We start from the raw sequence: 19,524 nt of genomic DNA, 5'->3' as shown, positions 1-19,524 counted from the left end.
TAGGAGGACACGTCCGCCAGAAAATTTAGAAATATAGCTAGAAAGATATATAGCGGAAAGAACGTACAAATTGGGCTTAGGGATTTCCTAGAGTGCATAATGTCAGCATTCAACTTTGCAAAATCTCACTTGGTCGCTACGCCCCCTCGCCCAATAACACAAAACTATGATATGACACCCGGCCCACGCTCCCGGCCATGATTTATCCATGGTTGTTGCAATAATTTTTGTTCTTTACTATTTCTACTAACATTATTGTGTGCTATCACAATCATGATTGTTTCATTTTCCCTTTAAAGCAGGCGCGTAGCCAGAGTCGAGAATGGAACAACGAATCGTCTTCTTTCTCTAATAATTTCATTAAACTATGAAAGGTCAAAGCTTACGCACTTTGCGCAAGAGAGGGGAGGGGGGTGGGAACTGAATTCAGACAAGAATTAATAATCGAGAATGGTACAACAAATCCTCTTCTTTCTCTAATAATTTAATGAAACATCAAAGCTTCCACGTTTCGCGCGGGAGGGGGGAAACTGAATTCAGACAAGGATTAAGAGTCGAGAATGGAACAACAAATCATATTCTTTCTCCAATAATTGCATTAAACAATGAAAGGTCAAAGCTTCCGCGCTTCGCGCCGGAGGGGGAGGGGGTACCAAATTCAGACAAGGAAAAAGGGTCGAGAATGGTACAATGAATCGTCTTCTTTCTCTAATAATTTAATGAAATTATGAAAGGTCAGAGCTTACGCGCTTTGCGCAGGAGGGGGAGGGGGAACTCAATTCAAACAAGAAATATGAGTCGAGAATGATACAACAAATCAGCACTTTCACAAAATACATATTATGCTCATATTTTTGCTCGCTCATTTCGCTCACTAGCCGAATTGTGAACTAGAAAATTACCTTTTCGGGCAAGAGGCTTCAACCCCCCCCCCCCCCCCCCCGATGAAAATGTCAAAAATATGTATAACTTAAAAACGGGGAATGTTGATATCGGACAATAGCGATCCTCTACTCCTATTATGAATAGCGACCCTCTTCTTCTATTATGAATAGCGACCCTCTACTCCTATTATAAATAGCGACCCTCTTCTCCTATTATGAATAGCGACCCTCTTCATCGATTATGAATAATGACCCTTATGAATAGCGACCCTCTTCTTCCTATTATGAATAACGACCCTCTACTCCTATTATGAATAGCGACCCTCTACTCCTATTATGAATAGCGACCCTCTTCTCCTATTATGAATAGCGACCCTCATTTCGTATTAAGAATAGCAACCCTCTACTCCTATTATGAATAACGACCCTCATTTCTTTTTATGAATAGCGACCCTCATTTCGTATTATGAATAGCGACCCTCTACTTCTATTATGAATAGCGACCCTCATTTCGTATTATGAATATCGACCTTTATTTCGTATTACGACTAGCAACCCTCTACTCCTATTATGAATAGCGACACTCATTTCGTATTATGAATAGCAACCCTCATTTTGTATTATAAATAGCGACCCTCTTTCTGTGTTATGAATACCGACCCTTTTGTAATATTATGAATAGGGACCCTCATGAATAACGACCCCGATTTCGTATTATGCCTTCATATTCTAAATATGTCATGTAACATCGTAAAACTCGGGGGAATAGCCTTTTTACGCCACGTGGTTGTGTAGTCACATATACATCTTTCTGTGTACAGTGTTTGTAACTTTACCAAGACTTGGCCAAATTTCTTATCATTTTGATGATTCCAGAACCTTGCAATACACACAAATTCTTATATATGCTAGATGATCAACCTTTTCTGGTCGATTCCACACCGTTTCTTTCACAATGCAATCGCAAAACCAGAACTCAACTTCATCTTTTAGTCGATTCAATAACTAATAGTCGTTATTTTCCCACTTAAAGACATTTTCAAGCCCCCTTTTTTTTTCGGAAAGTTCTAAATTAATATTGTCTTTCAAATGCTGTTGGAATTTAACCTTTTCATTTTTGGGGCCTGCAAATGGGTCATAGTACCTTTAAAGTTCCAGATATGTGTAAAACGTATTCCATTAGCAAATAATGAAATACTCAACTTTGCCTCTGAAGAAATAAAAATTCTTCATAGTTACGTGACATATTCTTTTTGTCAATACTCCTCTTTGAAAGTCCATTGGCAAAGTGATTTTGAGAATTTTAGTGGATATCTGAATTTAAAGTGAATTTTGATGTGGAATTGGGAAATCTTAATGAATTTTGATATTTGGAATCTCCTCATAGTTTATGAATTTCAAAGTTTAAATTCATCCAATGTACAGAAACCCAAGTGCTTATTGTCGATGAATATACAGTGTACTCGCAACTTTGCCAGCCAATAGATATTAGCAGTCGTCAAGTTTAGGTGATATAATTTTGTTTTGTCAATACTCCTCTTTGAAAACCCATCGGCAAAGTGATTTTGAGAATTTTAATGGATATCTGCATTTAAAGTGAATTTTGATGTGGAATTGGGAAATCTTAATGAATTTTGATATTTGGAATCTCCTCATAGTTCATGAATTTCAAAGTTTAAATTCATCCAATGTACAGAAAGCCAGTGCTTATTGTAGATGAATATACTCGCAACTTTGCCAGCCAATAGATATTAGCAGTCGTCAAGTTTAGGTGATATAATTTTGTTTTGTCAATACTCCTCTTTGAAAACCCATCGGCAAAGTGATTTTGAGAATTTTAATGGATATCTGCATTTAAAGTGAATTTTGATGTGGAATTGGGAAATCTTAATGAATTTTGATATTTGGAATCTCCTCATAGTTCATGAATTTCAAAGTTTAAATTCATCCAATGTACAGAAAGCCAGTGCTTATTGTAGATGAATATACTCGCAACTTTGCCAGCCAATAGATATTAGCAGTCGTCAAGTTTAGGTGATATAATTTTGTTTTGTCAATACTCCTCTTTGAAAATCCATTGGCAAAGTGATTTTGAGAATTGTAATGGATATCTGCATTTAAAGTGAATTTTGATGTGGAATTTGGAAATCTTAATGAATTTTGATATTTGGAATCTCCTCATAGTTCATGAATTTCAAAGTTTAAATTCATCCAATGTACAGAAAGCCAGTGCTTATTGTCGATGAATATACTCGCAACTTTGCCAGCCAATAGATATTAGCAGTCGTCAAGTTTAGGTGATATAATTTTGTTTTGTTAATACTTCTTTTTGAAAATCCAACGGCAAAGTGATTTTGAGAATTTTAATGGATATCTGCATTTAAAGGGAAAGTCCACCCCCAAAATAAGTTTGTTTCGATAGAGGCAGAATAATAAGAAAATCAGGTGAGTGAAAGTTTGAGCAAATTCTGAATGAAAATAAGAAAGTTATGAATTATTGAAGTTGTGATCAATCAAATACAAATTGGCAACTCTGTGACTTATTATACGAGCTCTCCTTCATTTGCTTTGTGCATAATATTCCATAAAATCATGTTTTCTTCGTTATTGATGACGGAATATATATTTGTTCCTTGCAGGGGGAGTATAGAAACATATTTGCAATTATTATATTTAGGGTGCATGTATGGTTGAAATTTTTCTTGAGGGAAAATGAAAAATTTAGATTTTTTTAGTACTAAGCAAATGGAAGTTGAGCTCGCATGATACGTCATAGAGTTGCCAATTTGTGTTTGATTGATCACAACTTAAAAAATCCTAACTTCCTTATTTTTAATCGGAATTTGCTCAAACTTTCACTGACTTGTTTCTCTCATTTTTCTACTCCTATTAAAACTAACTTAATTTCAGGGTGGACTTTCCCTTTAAAGTGAATTTTGATGTAGAATTGGAAAATATTAATGAAGTTTGATATTTGGAATATCCTCATAGTTTATGAATTTCAAAGTTTAAATTCATCCAATGTACAGAAAGCCAGTGGTTATTGCCGATGAATTTACTCGCAACTTTGCCAGCCAATAGATATTAGCAGACTGTATCTTCCAACCAAATATAAAAAGTGACTTGTTAATGTGTATATACTTACAGTGTTTAAGTGACAACCAGTTATTTATAGGCATCTGGAGCAGTATTCTGAAAATTGTTATACCGTAATAGTTTTTTGTAAAATTTTGCTGTATCTTTCCTCTCATCTCTTTAGCCCATGCTCACTTCAGCTGCTCATGTTATCCATATTTTGTAATGTTTGAATTAGACAAGGAAAATGTTGATAAAAGTGTTACTTGTAATTGTTACTTCAAGTGTTATTAAATTGCATTTCTGTTGTTGTGTGCGGTTTATAGTGATATGGTGTTTTTTTATACATTTAATACTTGGTGACATGTAGTGAATTCTAAAGACACATGGAACAAGTCTTTTTAGGATTAAATTATCACAAGCAGTTCGTAGTGAGATCAATGGTCACATAAATAGTTTTAATTCTTTTTAGATGGAAGTAATTTTATCTTGACTTTAAAAAAAATGATATATAGCATTGTATGCAATACATTATGACAAGCTCCTTGGCTTTTCATTGGTTCCTCCACAGCATTGGAATATTATTGCATTACCTGTATTATAAGTGTGTGATGTTTCTATTCAATGAGGAAAAAAGATAAATCAATTTTTTGGTCATTCAGAAGTCACACTGTTCAGTTGTGAGGTCCAAAGACGCAGAAATAAATAGTTTTTGGACATCAAGTTTTTTAGGCACACAAGCCTTAATTTTCTTGACTTGGACAGGGTAGCTGATCGTCTTTTCTGCCACACAAGCCTCAATTTTCACGACTTAGGCGGATAAATGATGTGTTTTTGCGGGACACAAGCCTTAATTTTCCTGACTTGGATAGAGGTAGACAATAATGTCTTTTGGGCATGCAAGCCTTAATTTTAATTTTAGAAACCAGTCTCAACACATATTGTATTAAAAAACACACAAGATGCATTTTCATTTAGTTTTAGACAAACACACAAGATGCATTTTCATTTAGTTTTAGACAAACACACAAGAAGTTGGGAATTAAGACACACAAGTAGTCTTTAGAAGGAAAAAATGAAAAGACACACAAGATACCCCTTTTTTCAGACACACAAGACAAAAATCTCACAAGCATACTGTCGTGAGTAGTACCGTCCGTCCGTCCGTACCTACGTCCGTATGTTCCGTTCTCGTGATCACGTTATCTGAAGAACCGATTGATGGATTCCTGCCAAACTTTGGTCATGTATGTATCTTGCAGAGCCGATGAACTGATTAGATTTTGGGGTCACGAGGTCAAAGGTCAGAGGTCACAGGGCTCATTATGTATGCAAAAACAGCTCGTGATCGCGTTATCTGAAGAACCATTTGATGGATTCCTGCCAAACTTTGATCATGTATGTATCTTGCAGAGCCAATGAACTGATTAGATTTTTGGGTCACGAGGTCAAAGGTCAAAGGTCACAGGGCTCATTATGTATGCAAAAGCAGCTCGTGATCGCGTTATCTCAAGAACCGATTGATGGATTCCTGCCAAACTTTGATCATGTATGTATCTTGCAGAGCCAATGAACTTATTAGATTTTTGGGTCACGAGGTCAAAGGTCACAGGGCTCATTTTGTATGCAAATACAGCTCGTGATCGCGTTATCTCAAGAACCGATTGATGGTTTCCTGCCAAACTTAAGTCATGTATGTTACTTGCAGAGCCGATAAATTGATTAGATTTCGGGGTCATGAGGTCAAGGCCAAAGGTCATGCGTCTCATTATGCATGCAAAAATAGCTTGTGATCGCATTATCATTAGAACAGATTGATGGATTCCTGCCAAACTTAGATCATGTATGTATCTTGCAGAGCCAATGAACTGAGTAGATTCTTGGGTCATGAGGTCAAAGGTCAAAGGTCATGGGCTCATTATGTATGCAAAAATAGCTTATGAACGCATTCTCATTAGAACTGACAGATGGATTACTATTTAACTCAGGACATCTTGCAGAGCCAATGAACTGAGTAGATTTTAGGGTCATATATGTATATGAGAAATTGCTTGTAATCACGATATTCTGAGAACCTGTTAATGGATTACAATTGAACTTGAATTTGAAAAATTTCTTCTGTTTTGGTTTGTAAAATTGCTCTATGACGGAGGCATCATTTTCGACTGCACGCAGTCGAAGTTCCATCTAGTTTTCTTTATTTTTTTCTTATTTACATTTTTGTGGTACTTTTGGGTATTTTTTTTATCTACTTGAAATTCTATGCAGGTCCCCTTTATTTATATTTATTTATTTATGTATTTATTTATTTTGTTACTTTTTATTATTATTATTTTTTTAAATATAAATAAATATATATATATATATATATATATATATATATATATATATATATATACATTTTTTTTAAATTATTATTATTATTATTATTATTATTTTTTTTTTTTTTTTTTTTTTTTTTTTTTTAATTTATTTATTTATTTATTTTATTTTTATTTTTTTTTTTTTTTTTGGGGGGTTAGATCCCAGGCTTTAACTGAATTGTGCAACTAGTAAAGATATAAACCATATAGTAGATGCTGATGAGTCATAGTTTTTTATGCAATATTGCTGTTGAACATAATATAAAGTATCTACTATCTAGTGAAAAGCAATTGGGATTGATGATCTTTCATTGCATATTTCCAACAAAAAAAGGAAATTATTAAATTTCTTTCAAAAGTGATTTCATTGAAAGCATCTTGATGATTTAAAAAAAGGTACACTAATCATTTTATGAAGTTGACATAAATGATCTCTTGTCCATCCAAACAGATGTTTCTGAATGACTATGACGTAATCCCATTAGAAGCCTTGACCTATCTCACCGGAGAGTGTAACTACGGTGGTCGAGTGACGGACTACCACGACCGTCGTCTGTTAATCAGTCTTCTGGCAATCTTCTACAATGATCAGATTGTTAAGGAGGAAGGGTACAGCTTCTCAGAGAGTGGCAACTATCGCTGTCCACCTTCTGGTCCTCACGAATCATACACGGAGTACATCAAGAGTCTTCCTCTGATGCCACACCCAGAGGTATGCAGGATTTTAATTCTTAAATTTTATTGGCTTCATACGGAAATATCTGACTCGTTCGGCAACAGAGAAACTTGTTCACTCACTTATTTCTTCATGTTTGGATTTCGGCAACAGTTTACTTTATAATTTACCAAATTCACAAATTGCACAGTTACAAAAACTACAAAACGCAGCTGCACGCATCATTTCTCTGTCAAGCAAACATAGTCACATTAAACCTATCTTACAAAAATCTCCATTGGTTGCCTGTAAGAGAATGTATAATTTTCAAAATCCTTTTAGTTCATCAAACCATGAACAGAACAGCTCCTGAATACAACCAGTCTTTAGTTCACCTCTACCAACCCACACGTACCCTCCGATCCTCCAACTCTGGTCTTCTACACCGCTTTCAAAGAAATCTTGGGGGGAACGAGCTTTTGCTCATGCCGGACCAGCCCTGTGGAATTCACTTCCACAAGAGCTGAAGAACTCTGATTCTTCAACATCTTTTAAGAGCAATTAACCTTAAATCCCATTTGTTTAATTTTGCGTTTTGAAGACAGACATTCATTCATTCTTTCATTTTTACATTTTCTTTCTTATGTAAATATACATAATTCTTTGTCATGATGTAATGTGTTCCTTAATATTTTAAAGCGCCTTGAGCATTTAAATAAAATGGATAATGGCGCTATATAAATCTCATGTATTATTATTATTATTATAATTTAGCAGGTTTACCCAGACTTTGGTATTCTTCTCAGAAAGACGTGATCAAAGGAAAATAACTATGTACCTAGACTAAACAATACCCAGACTTATCAGCATTAAACATGTAAATTATTCTTTACAGGTGTTTGGTCTTCATGAGAATGCAGACATTACCAAGGATCAGAAGGAAACTCAACAACTGTTTGATGGAATCCTTCTTACACTGCCTCGACAGGTATGTCATTATTCATCATACCCCATCCATGGTTGGAAGAAAACAAATTCTAGAGAAATAGTACAAATGGCAACAACAAAAAAGAAGAGGGAAAAGAAGCTATAAAGTAACAAAGCATTCAACACCAAAAAAAAATGTGCCCATCTGCAAGTCATAAGAAAAAATGATGTGAAAGGAAAAAATACAAATAATTCATTTAAAGTTGTTAAATTCTTGAGTTAACTCATGATATGCTTTTTAAATGATTAAGATATTTTTTTTGAAGTTCACCAAAAATGACAATTTGTATATTCATAACATTTCTTGCATCTCATGTTTTTAGCTAAAAACAAATTGTAAAGTGAAATATTAAACATTGTGGTATCAAAAATTCATTTTACTTTGACGACATTGATTGCAATATACCTTTGTATGCTCTGGTGCTCACTGTATGCAAAACCAATATGTCTACATAAGCAGGGTTAGTTTTTTGTGTGTTTATGACGTAAACTTTAAAAAGATGAGAAAATGTAGCCTACAGATAAGTTAATGATCACATCCAGACTCTCATTTCTAAATTGCTTGTTGCTATGTAAAACTCTCATTGAGAAAGTTGGTTGATCATCATAATTTTGAGGCATACTTATTTTTTTTTTCCTTTTTTCTGTTTTCTTCAAATTTCTTTAATTGCTTTAAATGTTTATGCAGTCTGGAGAGGTATACAATCAGGATTTTTGCAATTTTTTCTTTTTTTCAATTTAACATTAATTTGACATTAATTTAACAGCAATTGATTGCACTACACGACACTATGATTTAATGCAGACAAACTGCCACTATTGTGGTAGCATAGTTTAAAGCCAGGTTTGCAGTGTGTTAATCCTTTTTCATTTCTAGCACGTGCATGATATTGAGTTCTGATAACTTATCTAATTACTGCAACTATTTCTATGCATCTGGGCCCTGTTTCATTAAACTTGTTATCAATAACAAGATACAATAATTGTTATAAGCTACTGAAATCCTTGCTTTTGATTGGTTAACAGCAGGTTTGTCATAGATCTGTGGCAGTTGTTTTTGATAACAATTTTTATGAAACAGAACCCAGTTTTTAATTCAGAAAGCAGGGTACTTTGAGAGAAGGTGTAAAACTGAGACATCCATATTATAATAATTGTTTCATCTTTGAAGCTCCAGCTCATTACATGTTAGTTTCACAGATATTTTGTTGTTACAAGTTCACAAGTCAAATTGCTGTTTCCGTAAGACATTAAACTAACGCAAGGAAGAACATTTCTTTGCAGGCTTCGGTGGTGCAAAATAGAAAAAGAAAGAAGAAAGTGAGTTTGTTAGCGGAGTATTATCGTCGTCATCATCACTGTTCTTGTCGTTTAGACATTTCATTTATAGTCATTCCACCACATTCAATATATCCACATGCATCGATATTCAGTTATATTCAGTCAAATGCAGCATTATTCGTGTATTTTCATAATTGATATCATAACCAATATTCAGTTTAATTGTTGGTACGTGTACAGTGCATCTCGAAAATCATTTCATTCATATTTATTCCACCATATCAAATATATCCACTTGCATCAACATTCAATATTTTTTTATTCAAATGCAGCATTAGTTGTGTAATTTCATAATTGATATTTCATACAATATTCAGTTTAATTGTTGGTACATGTACCGAGTACAATGTATATCTAAAATCACACTTGATAGATCCGAAAATCATGAAGTAAAAGGTACTATGGGTCATTTTTAAAATCATGTAGTATGTGCATAGAAGTGCAAAGCTCATTTACTCAAATAATGTTAGATTAAATGTCAGCGGCATTGTATTTGCAAAGCCAGACAAAGCAACTGCAAACAAACTAGATCATTTTATCCTGCCATTGCACTTTTTTAATAAAGAAAGGATTATAAAACCATTATGTTCATCTGTCTTACTCTTTGATCAGAGGGTCAGATGGATCTATCCAACACTGTGGATAAAAAAAAATTCAGTAGAAATCCTATATTAACCCTTTGATTACTGAATTCTGTCATTTCTATTGAACTTTGTACAGGGACAATCCTGTTCCTATAGGCAAAGGTTTAATTATCTTATAAATAATAGGCCTCTGTACATCTTAACCCCTGAATATGACTGGCTTTGAAAATAGAAATTGGAATGGGATGATGTATTTGAAGAGTATAAACTCTTCATGATCCTGTAATGTCATATTTTCAGAGTCACTTTTTTTTAACTTTCTAGTTTGAAGGTCTAATCAGTTCGGATCTAGAGTGATCTGACTGACCATGAACTAGTAGCTGACTTTGCTTTTAAAACAATGGGAGAGCTTAAAATATCTAGACACAATTTTGCAAGTGTGAAATTCTGTATCAAAGTCCAGTCATGAACACTTTTTAGTTTTAAGGTGTGTATACCTTTGTAATATGGCCTCGCACCATATCATCTTTCAAACTGAGTATGAAGCCTTGATTAACATACAATATAGCATGGTGTGATTTCATTGCATGATATATATATATATGAAAGGCATTTAGTTTTTCAATTCTGAGATAATTTCAGACTTATTAGAATTAGCCATGGAAGGCTTACAAACTATGCTGTGTGTGTTTTTTAACAATATGAAGAAGGTACATAGCATAGAGTACCTATATATGCATGTTTTCAGTGCACGTCACACTAACATTTGTAAAATTTCTTAGTTCAGATATTTAGAATCATATTTCTGCTTTATTTAAGCATGGTTTCTATCTCGCATGCGTAGAAGATATTCTCATTTCTACTTCTACTTCTTTGAATAGAATAATGTTTCATATTTATATATTGCATGCTAGGTTATTTCAATACAATCTTATTATCATGCATATGTACTCAATTTGAAGTTCACTTGATATAACATAATAAGATAAAGAAGAACACTTCTTATATCGATATCAAGGTATCTATATATATTAAACTTCTCATCTTTTTCAAAGCCAAACTCAGGCTTCTCATTTTGTATATTAAGGTTCTTTTATCAAACCTTATTTATCATCACCCTTACCAGTAGCTAGTGTGTGTGCTTGGAGTAATTTAGTTTCTAATTACTTATATTTTGAGTTTACTTCAATGCATCATAACAGGTGAGGTATGCCTTCATGTTGAGCATCTTTATGAATATCTTATTATGAATTGAAAGATCATTTGTTTAAACAAGTAGTAAACAACAATATTGTACCATAAAAATATATTGGAAGAGTATAACGACACTCTGAATGACTTCAAGGCAACATCTATTTCTCAGGCAAGAATTTGAAAGAGATCAAATGTTACTTCAACTTTAAATAGACAAGTATTATTAGCCTGTGTTGAACCCCAGATAATATATAATTTGAATTCTGAATCCTGGATTTTAAAATATATGGCATTGGAAAAACTTTGACATCTGTTCAGGTTAGAGTAGTGGAATGGATGTATGTGCTTGAAATGTGCAAGGAAACAAAGTCAGACATTGCTTGGATAAAGAAGCGTCCACTGGAGGATGAAGACAAAACACCAATATGTATCCATGGTGATGATTGTTGATGTCATCTTCATCATTAAAGATGTTGAGGAAAAAATATTACTAGAATTAAACAATCAATATTTTCCGTAATATATTTATAGGCATCAGGAGGGGAAAAGTCATCTCAACAAATCATTGAAGATCTGGCATCAGATATTTTATCCAAGATACCTCCCAACTACAACCTAGAGGAAGTGCAGGTGAGAGTTTTGTTTTTGTTTGTTAATTATAATAATATTCCACTTTTATATAGTGCTTAATACATCAACACTGTCTCTAAATGCTTTATAGATATGTTATTACCCTGGTCATTGGATTCAGGCTTGCCCTCACACAATGTATGCCCATTTTTTATTCCCTAGGGAGCATGCATTCCAGCCAGTCGTCATTTTACAGACCTCACAATGCTGAGCAAACTACATTAACTTTCGCATCCTACCGGGTACCCATTTAACACCTGGGTGGAGAGTGGCAAATGTAGAATAATGTCTTGCCAAAGGCTGGACGTAAGCGTCGGGCTGGGATACAAACGTATTTTAATACGTATATAACCAGGGGAATTCATACTCCAATAAAGACATATGTTTTGGTATCATTTAAATTGATTTGCTGTTAGTATATTGTAGGCAAGATTGAATCCATTGAAAGATGAAAAAAAGAGTGAATTAATGTAGGGTTAATACTAAATACTGCTAACTATTTAAGTACAGTTTGTGACTTTTTGCAGAGAATTGCTCATATTAGTGAAGAAAAAAAAACCCTGTACTTAATAATACACCATGCACTGCAGTGTAATTGATTATAAAATCATATTAAATATGCATACAATTATATGTGGTGAAGCAGTGCTAATTGTATGACCATTCATCTACATCAAGTTTGAAATAGGGGGGGGGGGTGAATTCATTAAATATATTTTTTTAACCTGTGAGATTGACAATTTTGTATATTTGATCATTTTCCTGCAGAAAAAATACCCAGTGCTGTATGAGGAGTCGATGAATACTGTCCTGGTGCAAGAGTTAATCCGTTTCAATCGCCTGATTGAGGTAGTCAGGTCCAGTCTTCAGGATATCCGCAAGGCCATGAAAGGATTGGTTGTCATGTCTGCAGAGCTAGAAGATGTCTTTGATAGTATGATGGTTGGAAAGGTATATACCTCGATCAAGAAACAGTGGCATGCATTTTGTTTGGTATTGTGATTGTTGTAATCAGTGTTGTGCAAAGCAATAGATTATACAGTTATCCTGCGTGAAGATGACTATGACTCCCGGCCCCCCGAATTTGAGGTCTGAGGGACCACATTCACGTTCCCCAAATCTCTGGTAGATGGGTACTTTTCACTCAACAAAGTCCGGCCCGTAATACACAAAAACCCGGCACGAATTGATTTTACACAACGGAGATGGGGGGGGGGGGGGGTGTCTACGCGTACCCTAAATAATAATGAGTTGGGGGGGGGGGTGGGCTGTGACTTGGGCTTTGAGAATTAAGATATGATGCACCACGCGTTACCCCGGGGTACCGTAGTACCCCGGGGTACCGCGTTGTGTAGCGCCATCTCGCATCCACTCGAGTACAATGTATGGAGTGCGTGTACATAGTTCCGTGGTATCTCTATGGTGTATACTATGCATGGTGTGCATGCATGCACTGCTCGCGCTATAGCGCTCGCTCACGATCACGATGGCTATCGCACACTATAGTGCTAGCTAGCTCCGGCGTCCGGTCCCGACCCGCAGCTATTTTAGAACTTGATGTTATTGCACGTACCTGTATACTCTTTCGAAAAAAAAACAACAAACAAACATCGCATCATCGACATAGTTAACGCGCGCGTTACTGTCAAACTTTCAAACTTTGAAAATGCCATGGGTGGAAGGTGATGGTGGATACGGGGATTTACTGAAAGGGAAAGGACGTAAAAGACGGAAGATAACAAGGGCCGACTGCTGACTGCTGTACACAGATAGCATCATAACACAAAATAGAACTTTCATTTATAATTAATAATTTTAATTATACCACAATAATAATACAGGGTGTATCATAACAGCATGAAATGATATCAATAATAGAATAATTACTCATAACAACAATGAATTTTAGAAATACAGGACTTAAAGGATTTTTTACAAGAACATTGGACACAATTGAAGGTTGAAAAAATCACACAAAAATAATTTCCCACTTTTTCGTAACCCAGGGTACAGCCTTAAAAAAAAAAATAATAATTCAACAAAATGGCCGAATTTTTTTTGGTACCCCAGGGTACCATTTATGTCATCATATAACATTTTAGCCCCTTTGTCCCAGTCTGTAAAAAAAATAAGCGAAATCAGACAGTAAACTTGCAAATGATATTATGAAATATTTGATTAATTGTTCTGCATATTATTAATTTTCTTTCTTGATAAACTCCTCCTTCTTAGGTACCAGGTATGTGGGCAGCCAAGTCTTACCCATCTCTGAAACCTCTTGGTAGCTACATCACTGATCTTCTGGCAAGATTACAGTTTTTCAAAGTAAGTAAAAGCAATTGATACACGTTCATACATAGTTTAAATGATATGTAAGAGAAAACTCCAGTATATCCATATCATATGTTTGATGGTTTCTTAGGCTGATATCATAGAGAACATTCAAGGAATTTAGTATATGTCATATATGTGATTTCATATATTTCCACAATCCAAATGTGGAACATTTTTACCTCCAAAAATGCATGGGTTGAGAAAGGCGGTTGTATGACTAAAAAGTTATTAAAAAGTATTAACCTGTTGAGTACTGAATTCTGTCACTCCCAAAGGTTTAATATAGGAGCTAACAGGTTCCAGTAGGCAAGGGGTTAACTTTTAAAATAAAGGATGCATATATGTTCACATCTTGGATTACACTTTGTCTCATAATTCACATTGCTTCGAAAATGCATGTACATTCATGCGTCATCACTGTTAATGTATTCTGACTCTCCTTTCTGTTTTCAATTGTAGGATTGGATACGTGATGGGATGCCTACAGTCTTCTGGCTGTCAGGTTTCTACTTCACACATTCCTTCCTGACTGGAACCATGCAGAACTTTGCTAGACGATACAAGATCCCAATCGATCAGTTACTACTTGACTTTGAGGTCATGAAGAATGAGAGTAACATGGATTCTAAACCAGTAAGTGAATTACAAATTAGTCTTTTTGCAGTAGTTTCTTAGCTATGTTTTTCAAAGTCCACTTACAATATAATGCAGGCCTCACAATATATTTTCCCTCTAAAAGAAAAAACGCAGTTTCTCATTTAAACAAATTTTTGTAAGGCAGATTCTGATTTCAATCCAGTCTCTTGCGATCTTAGCCGGTGCTTCTACTTAACTGAGCCATGATAAGTGTATTTTTTTGCAGGGTGACGAAATGCTTGCCATCAGCTCTGCCAAACTTAAACATATTGATGTTTTGTATAAATGGAGTATATGTGACTTGTTTGTTCTGTGTAACTAAGCTGTAACAAAGCTGTCTAATCGAACTCTAATACCCTTCTTTTTTTTACAGGGTGATGGAGTATATGTGACTGGTTTATTTATTGAAGGAGCTCGCTGGGATAGACCGACCCATGTCTTGGCTGAATCACAACCCAAGATCCTCTATGATACTCTGCCTATCGTATCCTTTGAGTTTGAATTGTCATTTTGCATTCTAGATGACAAATAAAGTTGAAGATTTCTGAAAAGTTTTGAATTACCAGGATGTCAAATTAAAATAATGAAGCTTATTATGTAATATATGTCAGGATATACACATGTATTTTTAATAACAACATTTGCAACTCCTGTATTTCCTTCTTAAGCTCCCAATTAAAACTAATGTAAAGGGTGAGCATTAATGGGTTTACTTTGGTATTCTGGTATTGAGCAATGTAGATACATTATTAGTTATTTAGTTTCAACATGCATGTTTATGAATATCCTTTACTTTATGTATAGTGTCCTTAATTCACATTCATTAGATATGGATCAAACCTATTGAGAAGTCCAACGTAAAGTCTACACCATCATACTCGTGTCCAGGTAAGTTTATGACAACTTTGTTTTCCTTTTATTTCTAATTTCCAAGAGACTAACAAAGTTCTTTTATTTTTGATTTGTTAATACATACAATTAGCACCTTCCATTATGTGGAAGAATTTGAAAGATTTTATTTTAGTAAAATGTTTTTAATTTTCCATGATCATATTTGTCCAACAAGTCTTTAACTTCTGTATTTCTTTTCTATTTTATTATAGTTTACAAGACGAGTGTCCGACGAGGAACATTGTCTACCACTGGGCACTCCACTAACTTTGTCTTTGAGATACAGCTTCCATCATCTCATCCTCCCAACCATTGGATCAACAGGGGTGTAGCTATGCTCTGTCAACTTGACAACTAGATCAACAGGGGTGTGGCCATGCTCTGTCAGCTTGACAACTAGATCAACAGGGGTGTGGCCATGCTCTGTCAGCTTAACAACTAGATCAACAAGGGTGTGGCCATGCTCTGTCAGCTAGACAACTAGATCAACAGGGTGTGGCCATGCAGTTGGCTTGACAACTAGATCAACAGGGGTGTGGCCATGCAGTTAGCTTGACAATTAGATCAAAAGGGGTGTGGCCATATTGTTGGCTTGACAACTAGATCAACAAGGGTGTAGCTTTGCTCTTTCAGCTGCGTTTGACAAGTAGATCAATAGGGGTGTGGCCATGCTCTGTCAGCTTGACAACTGGGTCAACAGAGGTGTACCCACGCGGTTGGCTTGGCAACTAGATCAACAGGGGTGTGGCCACCTAATTGGCTTGACAACTAGATCAACAGAGGTGTGCCCATGTGGTTGGCTTGGCAACTAGATCAAAAGGGGTGTGGCCATGCTCTGTCAGCTTGACAACTAGATCAACAAGGGGGTGTGGCCATGCTGTTGGCTTGACAACTAGATCAACAAGGGTTTCTAAGCTTTGCTTTATCAGTTTGACAACTATATCAATAGGCATGTGGCCTCTAAATCATATACTTGACACTCTGGAATACTTTTGAAAACATGACCATTTCTTATCGTGGCATCATGTGTTTTACTATTTATTTTTTCTGATGTTGGTTTTAACTAAAATATATCACCTTGACAAAAATGTAGCTTAACAAATGTGGACATTTGTATCAGGAATGCTATGCAAAATTATGTGTCTTAGCAATTGTTTTGTTTGTAAACAGTCCGTCCCATAACTGGTAAATAAATGTAATCATTCATTCAGTATATGAAATGAAAAAATATTTGCCTAATAATTGTGAGTTTGGTTATGAGAGTGCCTAAATACAGTTGTGGTGGGTATCCAGAATTATATGTCTTAAACTTCCTTGACTTTGAAGAATTTATTAAAACATATTACAATAATGTATTTGCTTTCACTTGTATGGATATTTTTCTGTCCGTTTGACATGATGGATTTGCTCATGAAACTGAACTAAATGTTAAACTACAGAAGAAAACTGTATAAGTTATAGCAGAAAATTATTTGAAGACTTTGAAAACGAGTGCAAACAATCAAGAATATTGTGTCTAGGGCTGTTTCAAAGCAATTTTGTGTTGTCTGGAAGGAGCTTATTGTACAATTTATTCCTTCCAATATATGATGCATTTCATTATTTCCCTAATCAGTAATGAATTTAGAGAATTAAACGTTTATCAGAACATGTTACTGCTTACTGGATTCGGTTTGGTATATTTTGAAAATGAATCATGGAAAAGGTCAAGTAAATATACATGTGTAAAAGTCAGTTCATCATTCTTTACTTTACATCATTAGATTCGGAAACGTACATCAGGAAATATATCATGCTTTTTTTCTAATTTTGTCCATGGAATCGCAACAATTGTAGTATGATTGTATATCAACCACATTCAATAAACTACAAGTCCATGATAATACATTTTGTAGTTAATGTACTTCTGTTTTGCATTATTTTTTATAAAATTGAATGTTTAAATTGAATGCCAGCTTTGGCTTTAAAGAATAGAGTCATAGAAGACAACTCAGTATGAACTGTCGAGAGGGTATTGCAATGGCAAGATTTCTATTAATGAATGTTATCAAATACATATGTCTTATATGTACTTTATGTTTGTTAATTTGGTATGCATTTTCATAAAGTTTAAATGAAACCAAGGGATGTAATGCATTTCATTGATGCAGAGAAAATTTATATTATTTCTTAGGGAGCAAAACAAGAGATGGAATTAAGTACTTCAGTTCAGTTCAGTTCAGTTCTATTTCCAAGTTAAAATTCACAAGTCATTGAACCAAATATTATATTTCTGAAAATGAGAACAAAATGTGAACGTTTTTGTTATAATCTGTAAACAAAATAAACAAGATTTGATATATACAATATCAAGGAATGTCATTCATCGCTGTTCTTTGTCCATTGTCAGTTTGCCTCCATATGACGTTACTTCTCATTTCTACAACAAAGTGTGTTCATTTTTCTTACTCACTGTTGTATTTCATGCAATAGGATTGTACATTTCTGAATGTAGAGCAGCATTGTACATTTCTCTAATACTCATTGTAAATAATTGATGTAAATTAGTGCATTTTATGATCTATATATATATATATATTTGTATATAAACATTTATCAGTATGATACATCATAAGATGTGAAGTGTATGCACTGTACTTTAAAATGATGATTATATGCGTTACCAAATAAATCTAGTTGTAAATAGTTTAGTACATTCACAATCATGTAAATAAATTTATCTATATAGCAATATATTCTTAAAATGCTGATTATCTTCAACTCTATGCATTGCACATGCTGCTTCCAATAATTGGACATACTTATAGAATACTTCTTTACATAATTTATACTCCCTGTTTGTAAGTTTGTAAGATGTAAGTTGTCTCATGTATGTTTGTATGTATGTATGTATGTCTCATGCTGTGGAAATACTTAAATTTTGCTGCTACACAAGTTGCAATCAAATATTCAAAATCGGCTATCAACATTATAGAAGCACTGTAATTCATTGATAATGGTAATATTCTATTTAATTTATTTGTTAAAAGTAAGAATGAAGAATTTGTAATTTGTCAGTGTACAGTTCATGACTAATGATCAAAGAGAAGATGTCTACATCTATAAACTGTTTGTACATTTTGTAAAAATACAACTTTTGGAGCAACCTTGAATATTTTCTTCTTAGAATTCATAAACCTGTACTTTTTCTTTTGATGCACATCACTAATATGCAGGAAATTCTACTGTCATAATGCGACTAGTAGTATGTATAGCTGTGTGTGTGGATCGATATACAACTGTATAATATAATAGAATGATTCTTTAGTGAACCCATAGTCATTTTTTCATATGTGTAAACTTGATAATTAGTAGTATAAATTGCCAAATTAGCCATGAAAACAAAAGCTAATATTTACATTCCAAAATATGCTACATTTTTACTTTGAGTTTGTGTTTTCTGTCTCTTACTGAATGTACATGGCTATTTTCTTGTTTTGTTTGTTCGTAGTTCGTTGTATCGTATCTAAATTGCATGTTACAAAAATCAATATTTTGATAAAATTATTTATGAAAGAATTATGAAAGGACAAATTGATTTAATTTATTGTACAGTTGATCATGAGAGTTGTATACATTCTTTACCCTTTGTAGATAATAAATATATCCTTTACATGATGTAAAACCATTTATCTTGATGTTGGAGTTATATGTATTGTGGTATGGTGAGACATTGAATCAAAGAATTTTACATTATACTAAACACAATTTTGATGAATGAGTTTAGATTGTACCATATGATCTGAAAGAAAGAAAGAAAAAAAAAAGTGGAGATAGACAAAGGGAAAGTAGGAGAGAGAGAGAGAGAGAGAGAGAGAGAATGCATGCTTATGATAGACAAATGAAGAATAATATCTTGGGTGCAATGAAGTAGGATAGAGGAGATTATCACAGGAAATAATTGCTCTGAA

The 19,524-nt window shown here is 34.2% G+C and overlaps 1 protein-coding gene across 1 annotated transcript in view; it reads left to right on the top strand.

Moving 5' to 3' along the window:
• The window catches only part of LOC105447200 (dynein heavy chain 3, axonemal-like), an 87,235-nt gene extending 69,932 nt beyond the window's left edge, over nucleotides 1-17,303 (top strand). Inside the window, exons 66-75 of the mRNA XM_031000301.1 lie at nucleotides 6,774-7,034; nucleotides 7,873-7,965; nucleotides 9,249-9,284; nucleotides 11,615-11,713; nucleotides 12,482-12,664; nucleotides 13,946-14,038; nucleotides 14,507-14,680; nucleotides 15,057-15,167; nucleotides 15,511-15,571; nucleotides 15,787-17,303. Of these exons, the coding sequence (XP_030856161.1) occupies nucleotides 6,774-7,034; nucleotides 7,873-7,965; nucleotides 9,249-9,284; nucleotides 11,615-11,713; nucleotides 12,482-12,664; nucleotides 13,946-14,038; nucleotides 14,507-14,680; nucleotides 15,057-15,167; nucleotides 15,511-15,571; nucleotides 15,787-15,932 (1,257 nt within the window). The 3' untranslated portion in view covers nucleotides 15,933-17,303. The remainder of the gene's footprint in view (nucleotides 1-6,773; nucleotides 7,035-7,872; nucleotides 7,966-9,248; nucleotides 9,285-11,614; nucleotides 11,714-12,481; nucleotides 12,665-13,945; nucleotides 14,039-14,506; nucleotides 14,681-15,056; nucleotides 15,168-15,510; nucleotides 15,572-15,786) is intronic.
• The last annotated feature ends 2,221 nt before the right edge of the window (nucleotides 17,304-19,524 follow it).

The sequence above is a fragment of the Strongylocentrotus purpuratus genome, unplaced genomic scaffold (genome assembly GCF_000002235.5).
Source record: "Strongylocentrotus purpuratus isolate Spur 01 unplaced genomic scaffold, Spur_5.0 spur5_scaffold_6, whole genome shotgun sequence".
Classification (NCBI taxonomy): domain Eukaryota; kingdom Metazoa; phylum Echinodermata; class Echinoidea; order Camarodonta; family Strongylocentrotidae; genus Strongylocentrotus; species Strongylocentrotus purpuratus.
This window is presented reverse-complemented; position numbering and strand designations above follow the sequence as displayed.